Source organism: Entelurus aequoreus, linkage group LG03 (genome assembly GCF_033978785.1).
Source record: "Entelurus aequoreus isolate RoL-2023_Sb linkage group LG03, RoL_Eaeq_v1.1, whole genome shotgun sequence".
Classification (NCBI taxonomy): domain Eukaryota; kingdom Metazoa; phylum Chordata; class Actinopteri; order Syngnathiformes; family Syngnathidae; genus Entelurus; species Entelurus aequoreus.
Window position 1 is genome coordinate 94,130,868 of NC_084733.1, and position 17,470 is coordinate 94,148,337.

The window sequence follows — 17,470 nt, forward strand, 5'->3', positions numbered from 1 at the left end:
ATATATATATATATATATATATATATATATATATATATATATATGTATGTATGTGTGTGTGTATATATATATCTATATATGTATCTGTTTATATTGGATTTTATTTGTGATTATTATTATTATTAATGTATTATATATATATATATATATATATATATATATATATATATATATATATATATATATATATATATATACATATATATATATATATATATATATATATATATATATATATATATATATATATATATATATATATATATATATATATATATATATACACACACACATATAGGGAGTAATCCTTTTTTTTATAAGCAGTACAATCACTAATTCGAAAAATTAAATTCAGGCTTATGGGGCGTGACATAATTGACCCAGTTTTCCCAGCATGAAGTACATTTCTTTAATTATGACTGTGTTTTCAAGGTACTGTGTGTAAATACAGTTTAAAGCACGTCATGCAAACCAAGAATGGAAAGCGTACAGCAGCAGTACGCAAAGGGCAAGCAGCCCGCAGCAAAAAAACGCGGGTTGTAGTTTTAATGTGCCCTTGCTGACGCGGTGACGGACGGCTGCTACTTCTGCCTCAAACTACATTACCCACAATGCCCGGTGCGCCAATTAGAAGCGTCAACAAGCCAGTGAACATTAAGCGGAGCGGACCAAAATCCCAAACAAGGAAATGGTGGGGGAATAAACCGCGCATATTATTTAATTAATGCATGTAATAATTAATATTTTATTTTTTTGATCTTCAATTAAGACGCATTCATGGGTTAGAATGGATTACGACTTCAAAACAAAGCTGGCCGCCGAGAGGGAGAGAGTGGAAGATCTCTTCGAATATGAAGGTTGCAAAGTGGGTCGAGGCACTTACGGCCACGTTTATAAAGCCAAGCGCAAAGACGGGTAAGAAGAATGTTTGTTGAATGTTTACTCAACGCCTTTTCTCCAGCAACGTGGGGTTGTTGAACGGCGCGTTTACATTTGAATCCCCTCCCTACGGATGGTCTGTTGATGTTTTCATGTCACCTCCTCCTCCTTCCTACCGCTTGTCCCCTCGTCTTTACTTCACACCCGGGCTGCTATCACGCACAATCACCTCTTATTACGTCTTTTACGAGCAGTCCCATCAAACTTTTCTTTCCCTTTTTAGTGGCAGTTGGGATTGTTTCACTTTCACATGGTCACGTTACAGACACGTGATGACCCCCTAATGACAGCGGACTATAACCACACCAAGTATTGTGGGATTATGTTTACTAAAATCTGTATTTTCTGTTCTTTTCATAGTTAATATAGTAGTCTAACACTTGGTGGGACAAACTAAAGTTGACCAGTCCTGGTCAAAAGTTGACATACACATGTACGTCATGGCTGTCTTGACTTTACAATCATGTCTACAACTCTTACTTCTTTTGAGATAGAGTGATTGGAGCACATACTTGTTGGCAGGCCTGGCCCTAACCAATCTGGCGCCCTAGGCAAGATTTTAGGTGGCGCCCCCCCACATCGGCAGTGAAGTGTATATACTCACAAGAAACCGAATAGCTTTGTCTTTGACCTTTTTTTTACTTAAAGAAAGCAAATTAACATATCATATTAGAATGTTATGTTATGATTATCTTTAACCGAATCACAGCAGTGCTCATGACAGCATTCCCTCTCATGTGATATTGCTTTATTAACATTAATGATGTGCACTTTAACAACTAGGCTTACAACTATACCTAATATATAAAGGGGTGGAAAAGTGACTATTACCTGCAGGGCAAACATTAGCTAACCAGAAGGCAATAACAATGTAAACAAAAAACACCTGCTTAAAAGATCTAATACAAATGTCCCTGAGGAATGTAAGGTGGGAGTACTGTAATTACCTAACGTTACATTATTATTTTCCATAACAATTTAGCCCCCTCCACAATATTAACCCGACGTTAAAACAGAACTAGCTATTTATTCATTAGCAATTGCCGAATCATGTAACATTAGCTTAATGCTAAAAAGCCAGAGGTTACTATCACATTCTGTAACAGACAAATAATTTGATGTAGGCTAACGTTACATACCTGCTACCTCTGTCTTTTTCCCGTTTCTCCTCTTCTTTTCTCTTCCCTGGGCACCTGACAGTTTTTGGCCGTTTTGACATCTTGTGTTAATTTTTTGATGTGGTGACGTCCAAAAAAAGTGGGGGGGGGGCGTAATGTTGTAACAAATAATATTTCTATTAAATAGGCTTTACTTTGCATTTTAATTAACGTGGGATTATTTTTTGTATTTAGAAATAATAGTACCAACTTTTTTTTTTTTTTCTCCAACTTTTGTGGCACTGGCGTGGCGCCCCCTGATAGACGGCGCCCTTAGCATTTGCCTATACGGCCTATGCCACGGGCCGGCCCTGCTTGTTGGTTACAAAACAACATTCATGAAGTTTGCTTCTTTTATGAATTTATTATGGGTCTACTGAACATGTGACCGAAAGTAGACATGCAGCAATCTACACCACTTTCCTCCAGAAGGTCTTATCTTTGTCCATGTGATGTCAGATGAAACTAAAATGGAGCTGTTTGGCCACAATACCCAGCAATATGTTTGGAGGAGAAAAATCCCAGGAACACCATTCCTACCGTCAAGCATGGTGGTGGTAGTATTATGCTCTGGGCCTGTTTTGCTGCCAATGGAACTGCTGCTTTAAAGGCCTACTGAAATGATTTTTTTTTAATTTAAACGGGAATAGCAGATCCATTCTATGTGTCATCCTTGATCATTTCGCGATATTGCCATATTTTTGCTGAAAGGATTTAGTAGAGAAAATCGACGATAAAGTTCGCAACTTTTGCTCGCTGATAAAAAAAAGCCGTGCCCCTACCGGAAGTAGCGTGACGTCACAAGCGGTAGTGCTGCTCACAATTCCCCGTTGTTTACAATGGAGCGAGAGATATTCAGAGCGAGAAAGCGACGATTACCCCATTAATTTGAGCGAGGATGAAAGATTCGTGGATGAGGAACGTTAGAGTGACGGACTAGAATGCAGTTCAAGAGATATCTTTTTTCGCTCTTACCGTAACTTAGGTACAAGCTGGCTCATTGGAATCCACACTCTCTCCTTTTTCTATTGTGAATCACGGATTTGTATTTTAAACCACCTCGGATACTATATCCTCTTGAAAATGAGAGTCGAGAACGCGAAATGGACATTCAGTGACTTTTATCTCCACGACAATACATCGACGAAGCTCTTTAGCATGAGCTAACGTGATAGCATCTGTCTCAAATGCAGATAGAAACAAAATAAATAAATCCCTGACTGGAAGGATAGACAGAAGTTCAACAATACTACTATCAGGAGACACCGAACCAAACACTGGACATGTAAATACACGGTTAATGTGTATTCGACGCCTGTCGAAGCCTAGCAATGCTGTTGCTAACGACGCTAACTTAGCAACGGGAGCTCGTCAGAGCTATGATAAAAACATTAGCGCTCCACCTACGCCAGCCAGCCCTCCTCTGCTCATCAACACCCGTGCTCACCTGCGTTCCAGCGATCGACGATGCGGTCGGCGGCCCGGAGACGTAGGAAGTCAAGGTGAGGTCGCCGGCGCTAGCGTCTGCTATCCAACAAAGTCCTCCTTGTTGTGTTGCTACAGCCAGCCGCTAATACACCGATCCCACCTACAACGTTCTTCTTTGCAGCCTCCATTGTTCATTAAACAAATTGCAAAAGATTCACCAACACAGATGTCCAGAATACTGTGGAATTATGAAATGAAAACAGAGCTTTGTGTATAGGATTTTTCGGGCTCCGAATACTTCCCTTGTCCTCGTGACGTCACACGCATACGTCAGCATAATAAAACGTTTTCAAGCGGAAGTGTGGCGGGAAATTTAAAATGTCACTTTATAAGTTAACCCGGCCGTATTGGCATGTGTTGCAATGTTAAGATTTCATCATTGATATATAAACTATCAGACTGCGTGGTCGCTAGTAGTGGCTTTCAGTAGGACAATGAAAAAGGAGGATTAGCTCCAAATTGTTCAGGACAAGCTAAAATCATCAGCCCGGAGGTTGGGTCTTGGGCGCAGTTGGGTGTTCCAACAGGACATTGACCCCAAACACACCTCATAAGTGGTAAAGGAATGGCTAAATCAGGCTAGAATGAAGGTTTTAGAATGGCCTTCCCAAAGTCCTGACTTAAAGGTGTGGACAATGCTGAAGAAACAAGTCCATGTCAGAAAAGCAACACATTTAGCTGAACTGCAGCAATTTAGTGGTCAAGTGGTCAAGCAGAAGCTTGTGGATGGCTACCAAAAGCAAATATTATGTATACTTTTGATTAGTCACATTTTCAGTAGAGCCATAATAAATTCATAAAATAAGCAAACTTCATGAATGTTTTTTTGTGAGCAACAAGTATGTGCTCCAATCACTACATCACAAAAAAATAAGAAATGATTGTAAAGTCAAGACAGCCATGACATGATGTTCTTTACACTTTTGACCACCACTGTATGTTTAATGTGTTTTCAAACTTTACTGTCATGAAAACGGAACAAGGTATGATCCCTTTTAGGGGTGTAACGATTGATCGTTATAGATCAAACCTGGGCAAAGTAGGGCCCGCGGGCCACATGCAGCCCGTTAAGATTTTCAATCCGGCCCGCCGGACGTTCTACATCATTTTTTTAGACCTTTAACGTCAAAACTGTATTTGCCATTATGATGTGCAGTGCTGTTTTTACACTTTGAATTCATATTTTGCGGTTTTTTACATTTTTGTTGTGTTTTGCTTGATTGTAAAAGCTACACAACTATGGAGGAGCTGGTCTGAGAAGTAAAATATGTTGTTAATATTCAGTGTTTTATTGTTCATAGTTAATATTGTAAATCCCACTTTCTTTATTTTCATGTACATTTTGGGTGTCACATTCAGTAAAAAAAACCCTGTAAAATTCCATTCCGTTTTTTGAGTTGGTCTGTCATAACTTTTTTACAACTCTATGGGACATTGTGACTTTTGGTATTAGTGTTCCTGAAAAAAGAGACCCAAACACTACTTTACAGTAGATTTTACAGATAAATGTGTATATATCATTTATACACACAAACACATTGACCCCCCAGACACGTTAATTATTTATATTCCTAAATTATCCGTCTGTGCTGGGCAGGTTTTCTGCCCGGAAAAAAGGTATCGAGCCAAAATCGTTTTAGAAGGGGTTCGATGATATCGATACAAGCTATAGAAAAACATTGAATTTAAGACTGGCAGACTTTGTATGAAGTTTAGCACTTTTAACGATAAGAACGTAAACGTTAAGTTTGTCTGCTCGTCTGTGGCGTCATCAAAACAAAAATGGCGGATATCTACGGCGGTGGAGAAAGCTCATAACTAGGGATGTCCGGTAATGGCTTTTTACCGATATCCGATATGCCGATATTGTCCAACTCTTTAATTACCGATACCGATATCAACCGATATATACATTGGTGGAATTAACACATTATTATGCCTAATTTGGACAACCAGGTATGGTGAAGATAAGGTACTTTTTAAAAAAATGAATCAAATAAAATAAGATACATAAATTAAAAACATTTTCTTGAATAAAAAAGAAAGTACAACAATATAAAAACAGTTACATAGAAACTAGTAATGAATGAAAATTTGTAAAATTAACTGTTAAAGGTTAGTATTATTAGTGGAGCAGCAGCACGCACAATCATGTGTGCTTACGGACTGTATCCCTTGCAGACTGTATTGATATATATTTATATGTAATGTAGGAAGCAGAATATTAATAACAGAAAGAAACAACCCTTTTGTGTGAATGAGTGTAAATGGGGGAGGGAGGTTTTTTGGGTTGGTGCACTAATTGTAAGTGTATCTTGTGTTTATTATGTGGATTAAATTTAAAAAAAACCCCCAAAAAACGATACTGATAATAAAAAAAACGATACCGATAATTTCCGATATTACATTTTAACGCATTTATCGGCCGATAATATCGGCAGACCGATATTATCGGACATCTCTACTCATAACGCATGCAAACGCCACAAGACATTATCATTAATTACAACACAAAAACTATCAGCTACAGCCCAATTGCAAAAGCCAGAACCAAATAAAAAGGACACAACACAATAATATAAAGACACAACTTTAAACCACAAAGGATGCGACAGACACAACATAAGTTTCCTCCATGTAATGAACATAGTATATTAGTATTCATGAAAAGTCATTTATGACTGAAAAAGTGGTCACACTTTACTTACTTTTCATTATAAGTTTACACATTTACTCTTTACATCCTCGGCCATTTGGTCCGTGTGTCGTCAAAACTTGTCCGACGTCACTTTCGTTCAGTTTTTATGATGTTCTGTGTTTAATAAAATGAGAGAAGTGGCAGGTCAAACCACTGCTCGTTTAATCCGAAAAGATTTGGTTGCGCTTAATTTCTCAGTTAAATCTACTGCTAAGTTCACATAAGGAGATGGTGGTTGACCTTGATTTTTGATATTAATATTGTATTATTTTGACATATTTTAAAATTGCTTGAATATTGAAAATTAGAGCAGAACATATTTCCTCTTATTAGGCACAAGCGGTAGAAAATGGATGGATGGATAATTCAACCTGAATGTGGGTTGCACTTTTTTCAAATAAGATGTGAATGCATTGGCTATTAGTTGTTGTTTACTTCCTTGTTTGTAGCTATAATTCATTTATACATCATTCCCTTACAAGAAAAGTTCACCTGCAGTCTCCAAAATCCAGTATTCATTTCACAGTCATATTGCTTGATTTTTATTTATTTTTTGGCTAAAAAGTTACTGAATCGATTTCAACTCACAGAATCGTTTTGGAGGGAAATCTGAGTTTCTCTGCTTAGGCTTGGACCTCGAATAAGTCCTTTCAAACTAGAGCTACAGGCACCCCATTGTAGACCTGTGACATTCCCATTTCATTTTCATATTTGAGTTCATTTTAGTGTGGCAAACATTCCTTTGTGTATGCATATTGTATTTGGACTACGTCTATTTGTCTGCTAATGATCACAGTGTGGACCAACATAGCGTTTGATTAGGATGAAGGATGTATGCTTAGGAGCGCCAGCAAACCCATAAACTTGTCCAATGCAAATTTCTCACAAGTGGGTTTGAATGGAGCTTCGTGAGGATTTGTTTGATTGGTGCCAATTTCTGTTTCCAAGCTGCATTTGCCATTTCATTGTTAGAAATCCATTTACACATTCTCCTAATTATGCATCTGGATTTCTGTCAGATCAAAAACAGGACAAATGTACGGCCACAAAAAGGGGCTCAGGGGTCTGGAGGCATATTTGGACACTAAATAGCACTGAAATCTATTCTCTTTGTTATCCCTACAGGAAAGACGAGAAGGACTATGCACTGAAACAGATAGAAGGCACTGGAATATCAATGTCCGCTTGCAGGGAAATCGCAGTAAGTTGCATTTCATTTGTGCAGTGGGTAAATGAATAATAACTTATGTCGACGCCCATCCAAATCCCTTTCTAAACTTAAATGAGAACAAGACGGAAATCATTGTAAAGTCAAACAGAATGCTCCCCCCAGTGACCTGGACCCCTGATGCCTTATTTAAAACCCACAGTCACAAATCTTGGTTTTAAATTGTACAATGATTTTAAATTGGAACATCAGATTAACTCCATTGTACGATCTAGTTTTTATCATCTAGGACTTTTAGCAAACATTTCAATCACTTTTATCTTTTAACGACTTTGAGCGGGTAATTTATGCTCTCATTTCATCAGGTTTGGACGACTGCAACTCCATTGCGGTTAGTCCAAAATGTAACCTTTTAACTGCCACTAAAAAACCATGAACACATTTTAGCATCCTTTTACTTGCTCCCACTTCATTTTAGAATTCATTTTAAAATATTGTTTGTTTTTAAATCTCTTGACGGATTAGCACCACAACATATGTCAGACCTTTTAAAAATGTACACCCCCACAAGGTCTCTGAGGTCAGCTGATCAGTTTCTTCTTGTCGTCCCAAAAACCCGTTTGGAACACTATCCCTCTTGCTATTGTCCCTCTTTAATGACTTTTAAATCACATCTTAAATCATATTTTTACTCTATGGCTTTTAAACCCTGCCATGAGGTGGCGACTTGTCCAGGGTGTACCCTGCCTTCCGCCCGAATGCAGCTGAGATAGGCTCCAGCACCCCCCGCAACCCCAAAAGGGACAAGCGGTAGAAAATGGATGGATGGATGGATGGGCTTTTAAACCAGAATGAGAATGAATTGTGTGATTTTAGTGTATTTTATTTTCTCTGATGTATTTTATGTATTTATTCTTTTTAAATATTTTTCTTTTTTTTTAATATATATATATATATATATATATATATATATATATATATATATATATTAGGGCTGCAACTAACGATTAATTTGATAATCGATTAATCTGTCGATTATTACTTCGATTAATCGATTAATAATCGGACAAAAGAGACAAACTACATTTCTATCTTTTCCAGTATTTTATTGAAAAAAAACCAGCAAAATGGCACCATACTTATTTTGATTATTGTTTCTCAGCTGTTTGTACATGTTGCAGTTTATAAATAAAGGTTTATTTAAAAAAATAAATAAATAAAATAAAAATAAAAATAAAAAAATAAAAAAGCCTCTGCGCATGCGCATAGCATAGATCCAACGAATCGATGACTAAATTAATCGGCAACTATTTTTATAATCGATTTTAATCGATTTAATCGATTAGTTGTTGCAGCCCTAATATATATATATATATATATATATATATATATATATATATATATATATATATATATATATATATATATATATATATATATATATATATATATATATATATATATATATATATATATATATATAGTTAAATGTTTGATATTACTGACTCTCCTAGTATGTATGTCTTAACTTCTGTGCAGCACTTTGTCAAACTTCTATTGTTTTTTGAAATGTGGGATATAAATAAAGTGGATTGGATTGGATGACATGTTATGCAGACCAGCGTTTTTCAACCTTTTCTCAGCCAAGGCACATTTTTTTCATTGAAAAAAATCCAGAGGCACAACGCGAGCAGAAAACATTAAAAAAATAAAACTCAGCAGCCGACATTGACAATAAAAAGTCGTTCTCGCAATTGTTGGATATGAATTCAAAGCATAACCAAGCATGCATCACTACAACTCTTGTCTCAAAGTAGGTGTACTGGCACCACCTGTCATAAGTCATCACACCCTGACTTATTTGGACTTTTTTGCTGTTTTCCTGTGTAGTGGATTGTCCGAAGCTTAAGCAGGCAACAAAAGTAGTTTAGTACAACAAATTTATTTACCCATTATCAGAAGTGCAGGTTGAATGAAGTTGGCCGTGCAGACAGACCACATGTTACTCCGGAGTAAACAAGACACACACAAGCCAAAATCACTGTCGAGTTCCGGTCTTCTGCCATTTTTTATATGTCTCTTGTGCGTCATTGTTTGTTATCTAATGCGCCACGATTGTTTTGTTTTGGTTTTGTCTGTTCCAAAACAACCTTGTATCTCCTAGTCATATTTGGAAAATCTAAACATTCTGTAGACAGGTTGGCATAACTCCATATTCACCTTTGTCCCACAACTGGTCCATTCAATGGCACAAAATAGAAGAGAATTGAAAATGAGCGGACATTCTTAAAAGACAAGAAATATAGGTCAAAGGTCAGAAATTCTACTACACCTGTGTGTAGTGTTTTACTTCTTGTCTTGCGCTCCTATTTTGATGTTGATTGTCATGTACGGATGTACTTTGTAAACGCCGTCTGCTCCCCACGCCGTAAGTCTTTGCTGTCGTCCAGCGTTCTGTTTTTGTTTACTTTGCAGAAGAATGATGTTTCTGTTTTTCAACATGCTTTTTCAGTAGTAATAAACAGGTGAGAGAAAACTAGCGGCTAAATACAACTAACTGCCGCACTATTGTCTCAAACGATTTGGCTTCCTTCATGAAAGTAGTGATTCCGTAGTTATTAGTGTTTTATTTGCCTGCATCAGCTTGTGTTGCTTCCAGTGTGTGCTTGGGCACTGTGCAAACAGTTATAAAGGCTGAGTGTGTTTGCTGTGGCTGTGAAGGGGGAACACGAGGTTGCTAGGGACTAAAGGAGCCCTGCGTCCATCATGACATGTCGTGCTTTTCAACCACAACCCAAGAAGATCTGAACCAGCTAAGTGAGCACGGCCCATTTGTAGATAACGCATCTGTATTGCCTAATCCAATCGTGATCTGGTGTGTCATTGTATTAAGTCTGTAGCCTGGAGTCTGTCAGAGACACAGCCTGGTGAGCAGCGCCTAATGGCGGCTGCTGCTGCGACACTCACTGCCTTGCCTGGTGTTGATGTTGCTCCACTAGCTGGGCTGCAGTGTGGATAGCAGCGCTGTCTGAAAGTTGACCCTTTGCTTGCCAACTGCATGTTACAACTGTCTTCTCTCCACTCATCATGCAGCACACAATAGGCTTGTACAGTAATAAAGTACCGCTCTACTAGGGGTGTCGCCATACCAATATTTTGGTACCGGTAACAAAATGTATTGTCTCAATATTGTCTCATTATTTTCTTTATTGTAACAAAAAATACATGAAACATATGTTTATTATTGTCATTTAGTCCTTAAATAAAATAGTCAACATACTAGACAACTTGTCTTTTAGTAGTAAGTAAACAAACAAAGACTCCTAATTAGTCTGCTGACGTATGCAGTAACATATTGTGTCATTTATACACCTATTATTTTGTACACATTATCAGGGACAAACTGTAAAAATTGATTATTCATCTACTTGTTCATTTACTGTTAATATCTGCTTATTTTCTGTTCGAACATGTTCTATCTACACTTCTGTTCAAATGTAATAATCACTTATTCTTCTCTTCTTTGATACTTGACATTAGTTTTGGATGATACCACACATTTAGGTATGGATCTGATACCAATAGTTACAGGATCATACATTGGTCATATTCAAAGTCCTCATGTGTCCAGGGACATATTTACTGACTTTATAAACATAATATGAGTTTTAAAAAGAAAAAAGATTTTGTGACGATAAAAAATATGGATGTAATCATAGTAGTATCGACTAGATACGCTCTTGTACTTGGTATCATTACAGTGGATGTCAGGTGTAGATCCACCCATGGCATTTGTTTACATTGTGACGGCGGTGAGATATTGTATCCTCCTACGCCAGGGGTCGGCAACCTTTACCACTCAAAGAGCCATTTTGGAAAGTTTCACAAATTAAAGAAAACAATGGGAGCCACAAAATTTTTTTGAAAATATAAAATGAAAAACACCGCATACAAAGCTTAAATTGCTTTGCGCTATGTTAACCAGGGGTCTCTTACACACGCACCGGCACGCATCTTAATATGGAAATTTAATGTTAGTGCGGCCCGCGACTTTTAATTGAATGGCATTGGATAGTCTTTCTTGCCAACCCTCTCAATTTTCCGGGAGACTCCCAAATTTCAGGACATGCTGGCACTGCTTTTAGCGCCCTCTACAGCTTGCCCAAACAGCGTGCCTGCTTGGCGACATGTTGAATGCAGCTTTTGCTTGCTCACGTAAGTGCCAGCAAGGCATACTTGTTCAACAGCCACACAGCTTACACTGACGGTTGCCGTACAAAAACAACTTTAACACCGTTACGTTACAAATATGCGCCACACTTTGAACCCACACCAAAAAAGAATGACAAACACATTTCTGGAGAACATCTGCACTGTAACACAACATAAACACAACACAACAAATACCCAGAATCCCATGCAGCCCTAACTCTTCAGCTCAACCGACGCACGGAGAGGGGGGGGTTGATGTGTGGTGGGGTTTGGTGGTAGCGGGGGTGTATAATGTAGACCGGAAGAGTTAGGGCTGCATGGGATTCTGGGTATTTGTTGTGTTGTGTTTATGTTGTGTTACGGTGCGGATGTTCTCCAGAAATGTGTTTGTCATTCTTTTTTGGTGTGGGTTCACAGTGTGGCGCATATTTGTAACGTAACAGTGTTAAAGTTGTTTTTGTACGGCTACCGTCAGTGTAAGCTGTGTGGCTGTTGAGCAAGTATGCCTTGCTGTCGCCTACGTGTGCAAGTAAAAGCTGCATTCAACATGTGGCCGGGCTGGCACGCTGTTTGTAAATGCTATAGAGGACAATTAAGTATACTGGGAAAACCGGGAGGGTCGGCAAGTATGCAGCTGAGCCGCATCAGAGTGGTCAAAGAGCCGCATGCGGCTCCGGAGCCGCGGGTTGCTGACCCCTGTCCTACGCTGTGTAGTGAAGCATGTTTAGCTATTCCTCGTCCTGCAGTGATAATGGTACTTGTAAGAAACGTACTTTATTTGTCGCCATGGAGACAAGGATTAGTGATTTAGAAGTAGCTAAAACACTGCGGATGGACGTTAGCCGCCAGCTAGCGAGCCATGTGTTAAAGCAGCTCTTCCTGAGGGTGTTTCAGTGTTATAACTTCACCTTTATCTTTACTTTTTACACCAAAATGCGTCCATTCTCCCTTTTCTGTATACACACTGTATAGTATGACTGAGGGAACCCGCCTGCTTCAGCCTCTGCTTTTAGTGCTTCACCCGGGACACCAACCTGGGTCGTCCGACATGAGGGACGAGTGTGCTAACTACCGAGCTAGCACAACATTGCCTAGACACACCGGCTGTCTTCTGTTCCAAATGCACGGCGCAAGAAGCACTTCCTGTCTTTCGCTTTTTGGCAATTGGGAGTGAATGCATCCTATTCAAGTCGCCTGCTTGGTTGAGACGTATGTGCGCGGCCATCGCCCCCTGCAGATTGGAGGAATTACTGCATTATAGTGAGACTGAAAGGTTTCATTATTTGTCTGTAAAAAGCCTTGGACTGCAGAATAAGGGAGCCCCTCTCTAAAAAGTGCCAAATGTCATAAGGAGCTTGGTTTGAGAATGTTCTTTCCCTACAAAGACGGACACCCAGGTCAGCTTTTTACTGTGTTGAGAAGGAAACATTATCAGTAAATTCCATTCCCTTGGCGAGCCTCTTCCAAAAGTAGACTGGCAGGAATCTGGCTTAGTCGTGAGTATTTGGACCTCCTCCAGTCAGCGCTTTTCCCTCCGAGCCTTTTATGAAAACTTGACCCATTTTACTCAAAAGGGAAGCAGCCTTTTTTTTTCTCTCATCTTTCTATTTTGGTATTTCAATTGATCGTGCATTTTTGATCGACAGTTTTGTGATAACAGGGTTGTGATTTTACCAGATTATTGTTCCTTTCAGTATGGCAACTTTCACAAACTCAGCCTTCATCCAAACAATGAGGAATGTTGTCTGTGCTTAGTAGCGCAGAAAAGCAAGTCGGAGGACTTGTCTCCTCATGGAAAACTTTTCACGGGACTCTCTGCATTCAGGAAGGGTTACAGTTTTGTGATGGTGACTTGTGTAGTGGTTATCTAGGACTGGGTTGTATGTTATGTGTTAAAATGATTGGGGTCATGTTATGCAAAACCCTGTTTTTGTGTATGTGAGAGCATAAGAGCAAAGAATCTTCATTCAAATCATGGAGATTTTCATCGTCGTCGGTAGTAGAGAACCCTGGTCTCAGGGCTGTACAACATCGGTTGTAGAGAACCCTTGTCTCAGGGCTGTACGACGTTGTCGGTAGTAGAGAACCCTGGTCTCAGGGCTGTACAACGTTGTCGATAGTAGAGAACCCTCGTCTCAGGGCTGTACAACGTTGTCGATAGTAGAGAACCCTGGTCTCAGGGCTGTACAACGTTGTCGGTAGTAGAGAACCCTGGTCTCAGGGCTGTACAACGTTGTTGATAGTAGAGAACCCTGGTCTCAGGGCTGTACGACGTTGTTGGTAGTAGAGAACCCTGGTCTCAGGGCTGTACGACGTTGTCATTAGTAGAGAACCCTGGTCTCAGGGCTGTACGACGTTGTCGGTAGTAGAGAACCCTGGTCTCAGGGCTGTACGACGTTGTCGGTAGTAGAGAACCCCTGTCTCAGGGCTGTACGACGTTGTCGGTAGTAGAGAACCCTGGTCTCAGGGCTGTACGACGTTGTCGGTAGTAGAGAACCCTGGTCTCAGGGCTGTACGACGTTGTCGGTAGTAGAGAACCCTGGTCTCAGGGCTGTACGACGTTGTCGGTAGTAGAGAACCCTGGTCTCAGGGCTGTACGACGTTGTCGGTAGTAGAGAACCCCTGTCTCAGGGCTGTACGACGTTGTCGGTAGTAGAGAACCCTGGTCTCAGGGCTGTACGACGTTGTCGGTAGTAGAGAACCCTGGTCTCAGGGCTGTACGACGTTGTCGGTAGTAGAGAACCCTGGTCTCAGGGCTGTACGACGTTGTCGGTAGTAGAGAACCCTGGTCTCAGGGCTGTACGACGTTGTCGGTAGTAGAGAACCCTGGTCTCAGGGCTCTACGACGTTGTCGGTAGTAGAGAACCCTGGTCTCAGGGCTGTACGACGTTGTCGGTAGTAGAGAACCCTGGTCTCAGGGCTCTACGACGTTGTCGGTAGTAGAGAACCCTGGTCTCAGGGCTCTACGACGTTGTCGGTAGTAGAGAACCCTGGTCTCAGGGCTGTACGACGTTGTCGGTAGTAGAGAACCCTGGTCTCAGGGTTGTGAGACAACACTGAAACCAATCTGATCTGTCTATAAGCAAGTCCTGGACATGAGACAAATATCAACTACTGAACTGGAAATATTTTGTAAAATATCATGATGCTAATTTGGTTTTTACATCTTAGGTGGTTTGTCCCCACCACCACTTTCCGATTTTGTTCATCTGAGCAGGTGTTAACCCAGATCCGCCTCCTCAAACAACATGATAGTTCCCCTCAGGAAAAGTGCCTTCAGCCAATCTGTCTTCTCAGTGAGGGCAGTTTAGTTTTGGAACAATATCCCTTCTTATATACGCTTTGTTGATACGTTCAGGCAAGTCAAAAATATGCCAAAATCATAGCTACTTGAGAATGGAACTTGTGTACATCGTCATTAATGTATTTTATTTTCTGATCCTTTGCTACCTGCTAGTGTAACTATTAAAAATCGCGATTCTTATTTGTAAGGATTCTTAATCGTTTCAAAAAAATCGATTTTAAATTGTTTTATTTTAATTTTTTCAGTCTGTCCTGTGCAGGCACTCAGGAAAATCATATTGTTGATGTAGATTATCTATATCTACCCATTCTCTCCATGAGCTTCAAGCACACCTGGGAAATGAAAACCATTTCAGGTGACTACCTCTTGAAGCTCATCGAGAGAATGCCAAGAGTGTGCAAAGCAGCAATCAGAGCAAAGAGTGGCTATTTTGAAGAAACTAGAATACAAAACATGTTTTCAGTTATTTCACCTTTTTTTGTTAAGTACATAACTCCACATGTGTTCATTCATAGTTTTGATGTGACTATATATATATATATATATATATATATATATATATATATATATATATATATATATATATATATATATATATATATATATATATATATATATATATATATATATATATATATATATATACTGCAACTACCTTAGATGCACATATGAGATGTGTAAATATCAAGGTATTACTTTGGATCACTTTTTGGCAACCACTAAGTTGCTGATTACAGCTTTTTCAAGGGTATTTCAAAACGTTAACAATACAATATGTTCTTTATTATCATATATGCAACTCTTTTAAGGGTCATCTAATAATATATGCACAGATGAGATGTATAAATATCAACATTTTACGTTGAATCACTTTTTGGCAAGCAGGAATACGTTGATTTAACTAACACATCCAAACACTTTATTAATATTTATTATGTGCATGAAAAATGAACAGTTTATATTAACAAAACGTTTTGGGATGTTTTTTAGAGGGATTTATTATAGGCAGTATAGATTGTATCCCGATTACCTGCATTGTCCTGCACCTGGTGAGAAGTTTTATTCCATTTAGACCACAGAATAAGGTAAGGTGTTTGTTCTTGTCTCACAAAAGGGTTGTGAAGGTTGGGCAAATATCCCCAAATGGTGCATTTTCCCTTTAATGCCGGCTGAACTAAGACCTCACAAGATCTTGACCAATTTACCAGGCATATTTTACTGCCTAATTCAGATGATTCTCTTTGGACCTTCAATTCTAGTACTGAATTCAAACATTTGACTGCTGTTCTTTGTGAGAAGTCATTTCTAGCTGGTCTGCTTGACGTGTGTTGTGCTGGTTGTTCATTTTCAGACCTCGTCTTTGTTGTGTCTTCCAGCTGCTGCGAGAACTGAAACATCCAAATGTGATCGCCCTGCAGAAAGTCTTTCTGTCCCACAGTGACAGAAAAGTTTGGCTCCTGTTTGATTATGCTGAACACGACCTTTGGGTAAGTTATTAAGTTACCGTGTTTTTCGGACTATAAGGCGCACTTAAAATCCTTTCATTTTCTCAAAACTCCACAGTGCGCCTTATAACCCGGTGCGCCTAATGTACGGAATAATTCTGGTTGTGCTTACCGACCTCTGCGCTATTTTATTTGGTACATGGTGTAATGATAAATGTGACCAGTAGATGGCAGTCACACATAAGAGATACATTTAGACTGCAATATGATGGCAGTCACACATATGCAATATGACTCAAGTAAACTGACATTTTATATGTTCCACTGAAAATATAGAACATTACACACGGCGCTCAAAAATCTTTCAAAATGTTTTATTAGGACTTTGGTAAGCTATTAAGCCACACCGCTTGATGGATTGTACTGTGCTTCAACATAGGAGTATTATTATGCTGTGTGTAGAAGGTAAGACATATTATCTGCTGCAAAAGCAACTTTTCTTACCTTCTGGTACCTGCTGATGTGTATTTGGGATCTGCATAAGTCCTGAAAATGTGCGCGCGTCCGCCTTTGTAGTCCGTGCTGACACCGTAGTGGATAATCTTCTTCTTTTTCTCTATCTTCTTGTTATGTGACATCCATCCTCCACTGTTGCCATTTCTAATATAAAGTAGTGTAAAGTTCTTACTTATATCTGTCAGTAAACTCACCATGAAAGCACTAAAACATACCGGTGCAGTGAGTTGACATTATTCACCCAAGGAACTTTAGTTATTAGAGAGTTCTGGTCACGGGACACATTTCGGGTGTTGTTGTTGCACTAGTGAGCCACGGATGAGGAGATGCTGCTCCGTTATTGATTGAAGTAAAGTGTGAATGTCATTAAAACAGTTAGCGCCATCTTTTGACACTTCTTCCACTCCCGTCCTTGCACGCTACACCGCTACAACAAAGAAGACGCTGTCCAAGTGGAGGCACGTAAATAAGAGCGCCCATAAAACGACTGTCAGAAAGTGAGTTGAAGCTATCCATACACTTGGGTAAAACAGAATCCATCCT

At 39.3% G+C, this 17,470-nt stretch overlaps 1 protein-coding gene across 1 annotated transcript in view; it reads left to right on the plus strand.

Moving 5' to 3' along the window:
* Positions 1-624: 624 nt before the first annotated feature.
* The window catches only part of LOC133647147 (cyclin-dependent kinase 19-like), an 84,419-nt gene continuing 67,573 nt past the window's right edge, over positions 625-17,470 (plus strand). Inside the window, exons 1-4 of the mRNA XM_062043287.1 lie at positions 625-691; positions 770-915; positions 7,408-7,483; positions 16,343-16,453. Coding sequence (XP_061899271.1) covers positions 689-691; positions 770-915; positions 7,408-7,483; positions 16,343-16,453 — 336 coding nt within the window. The 5' untranslated portion in view covers positions 625-688. The remainder of the gene's footprint in view (positions 692-769; positions 916-7,407; positions 7,484-16,342; positions 16,454-17,470) is intronic.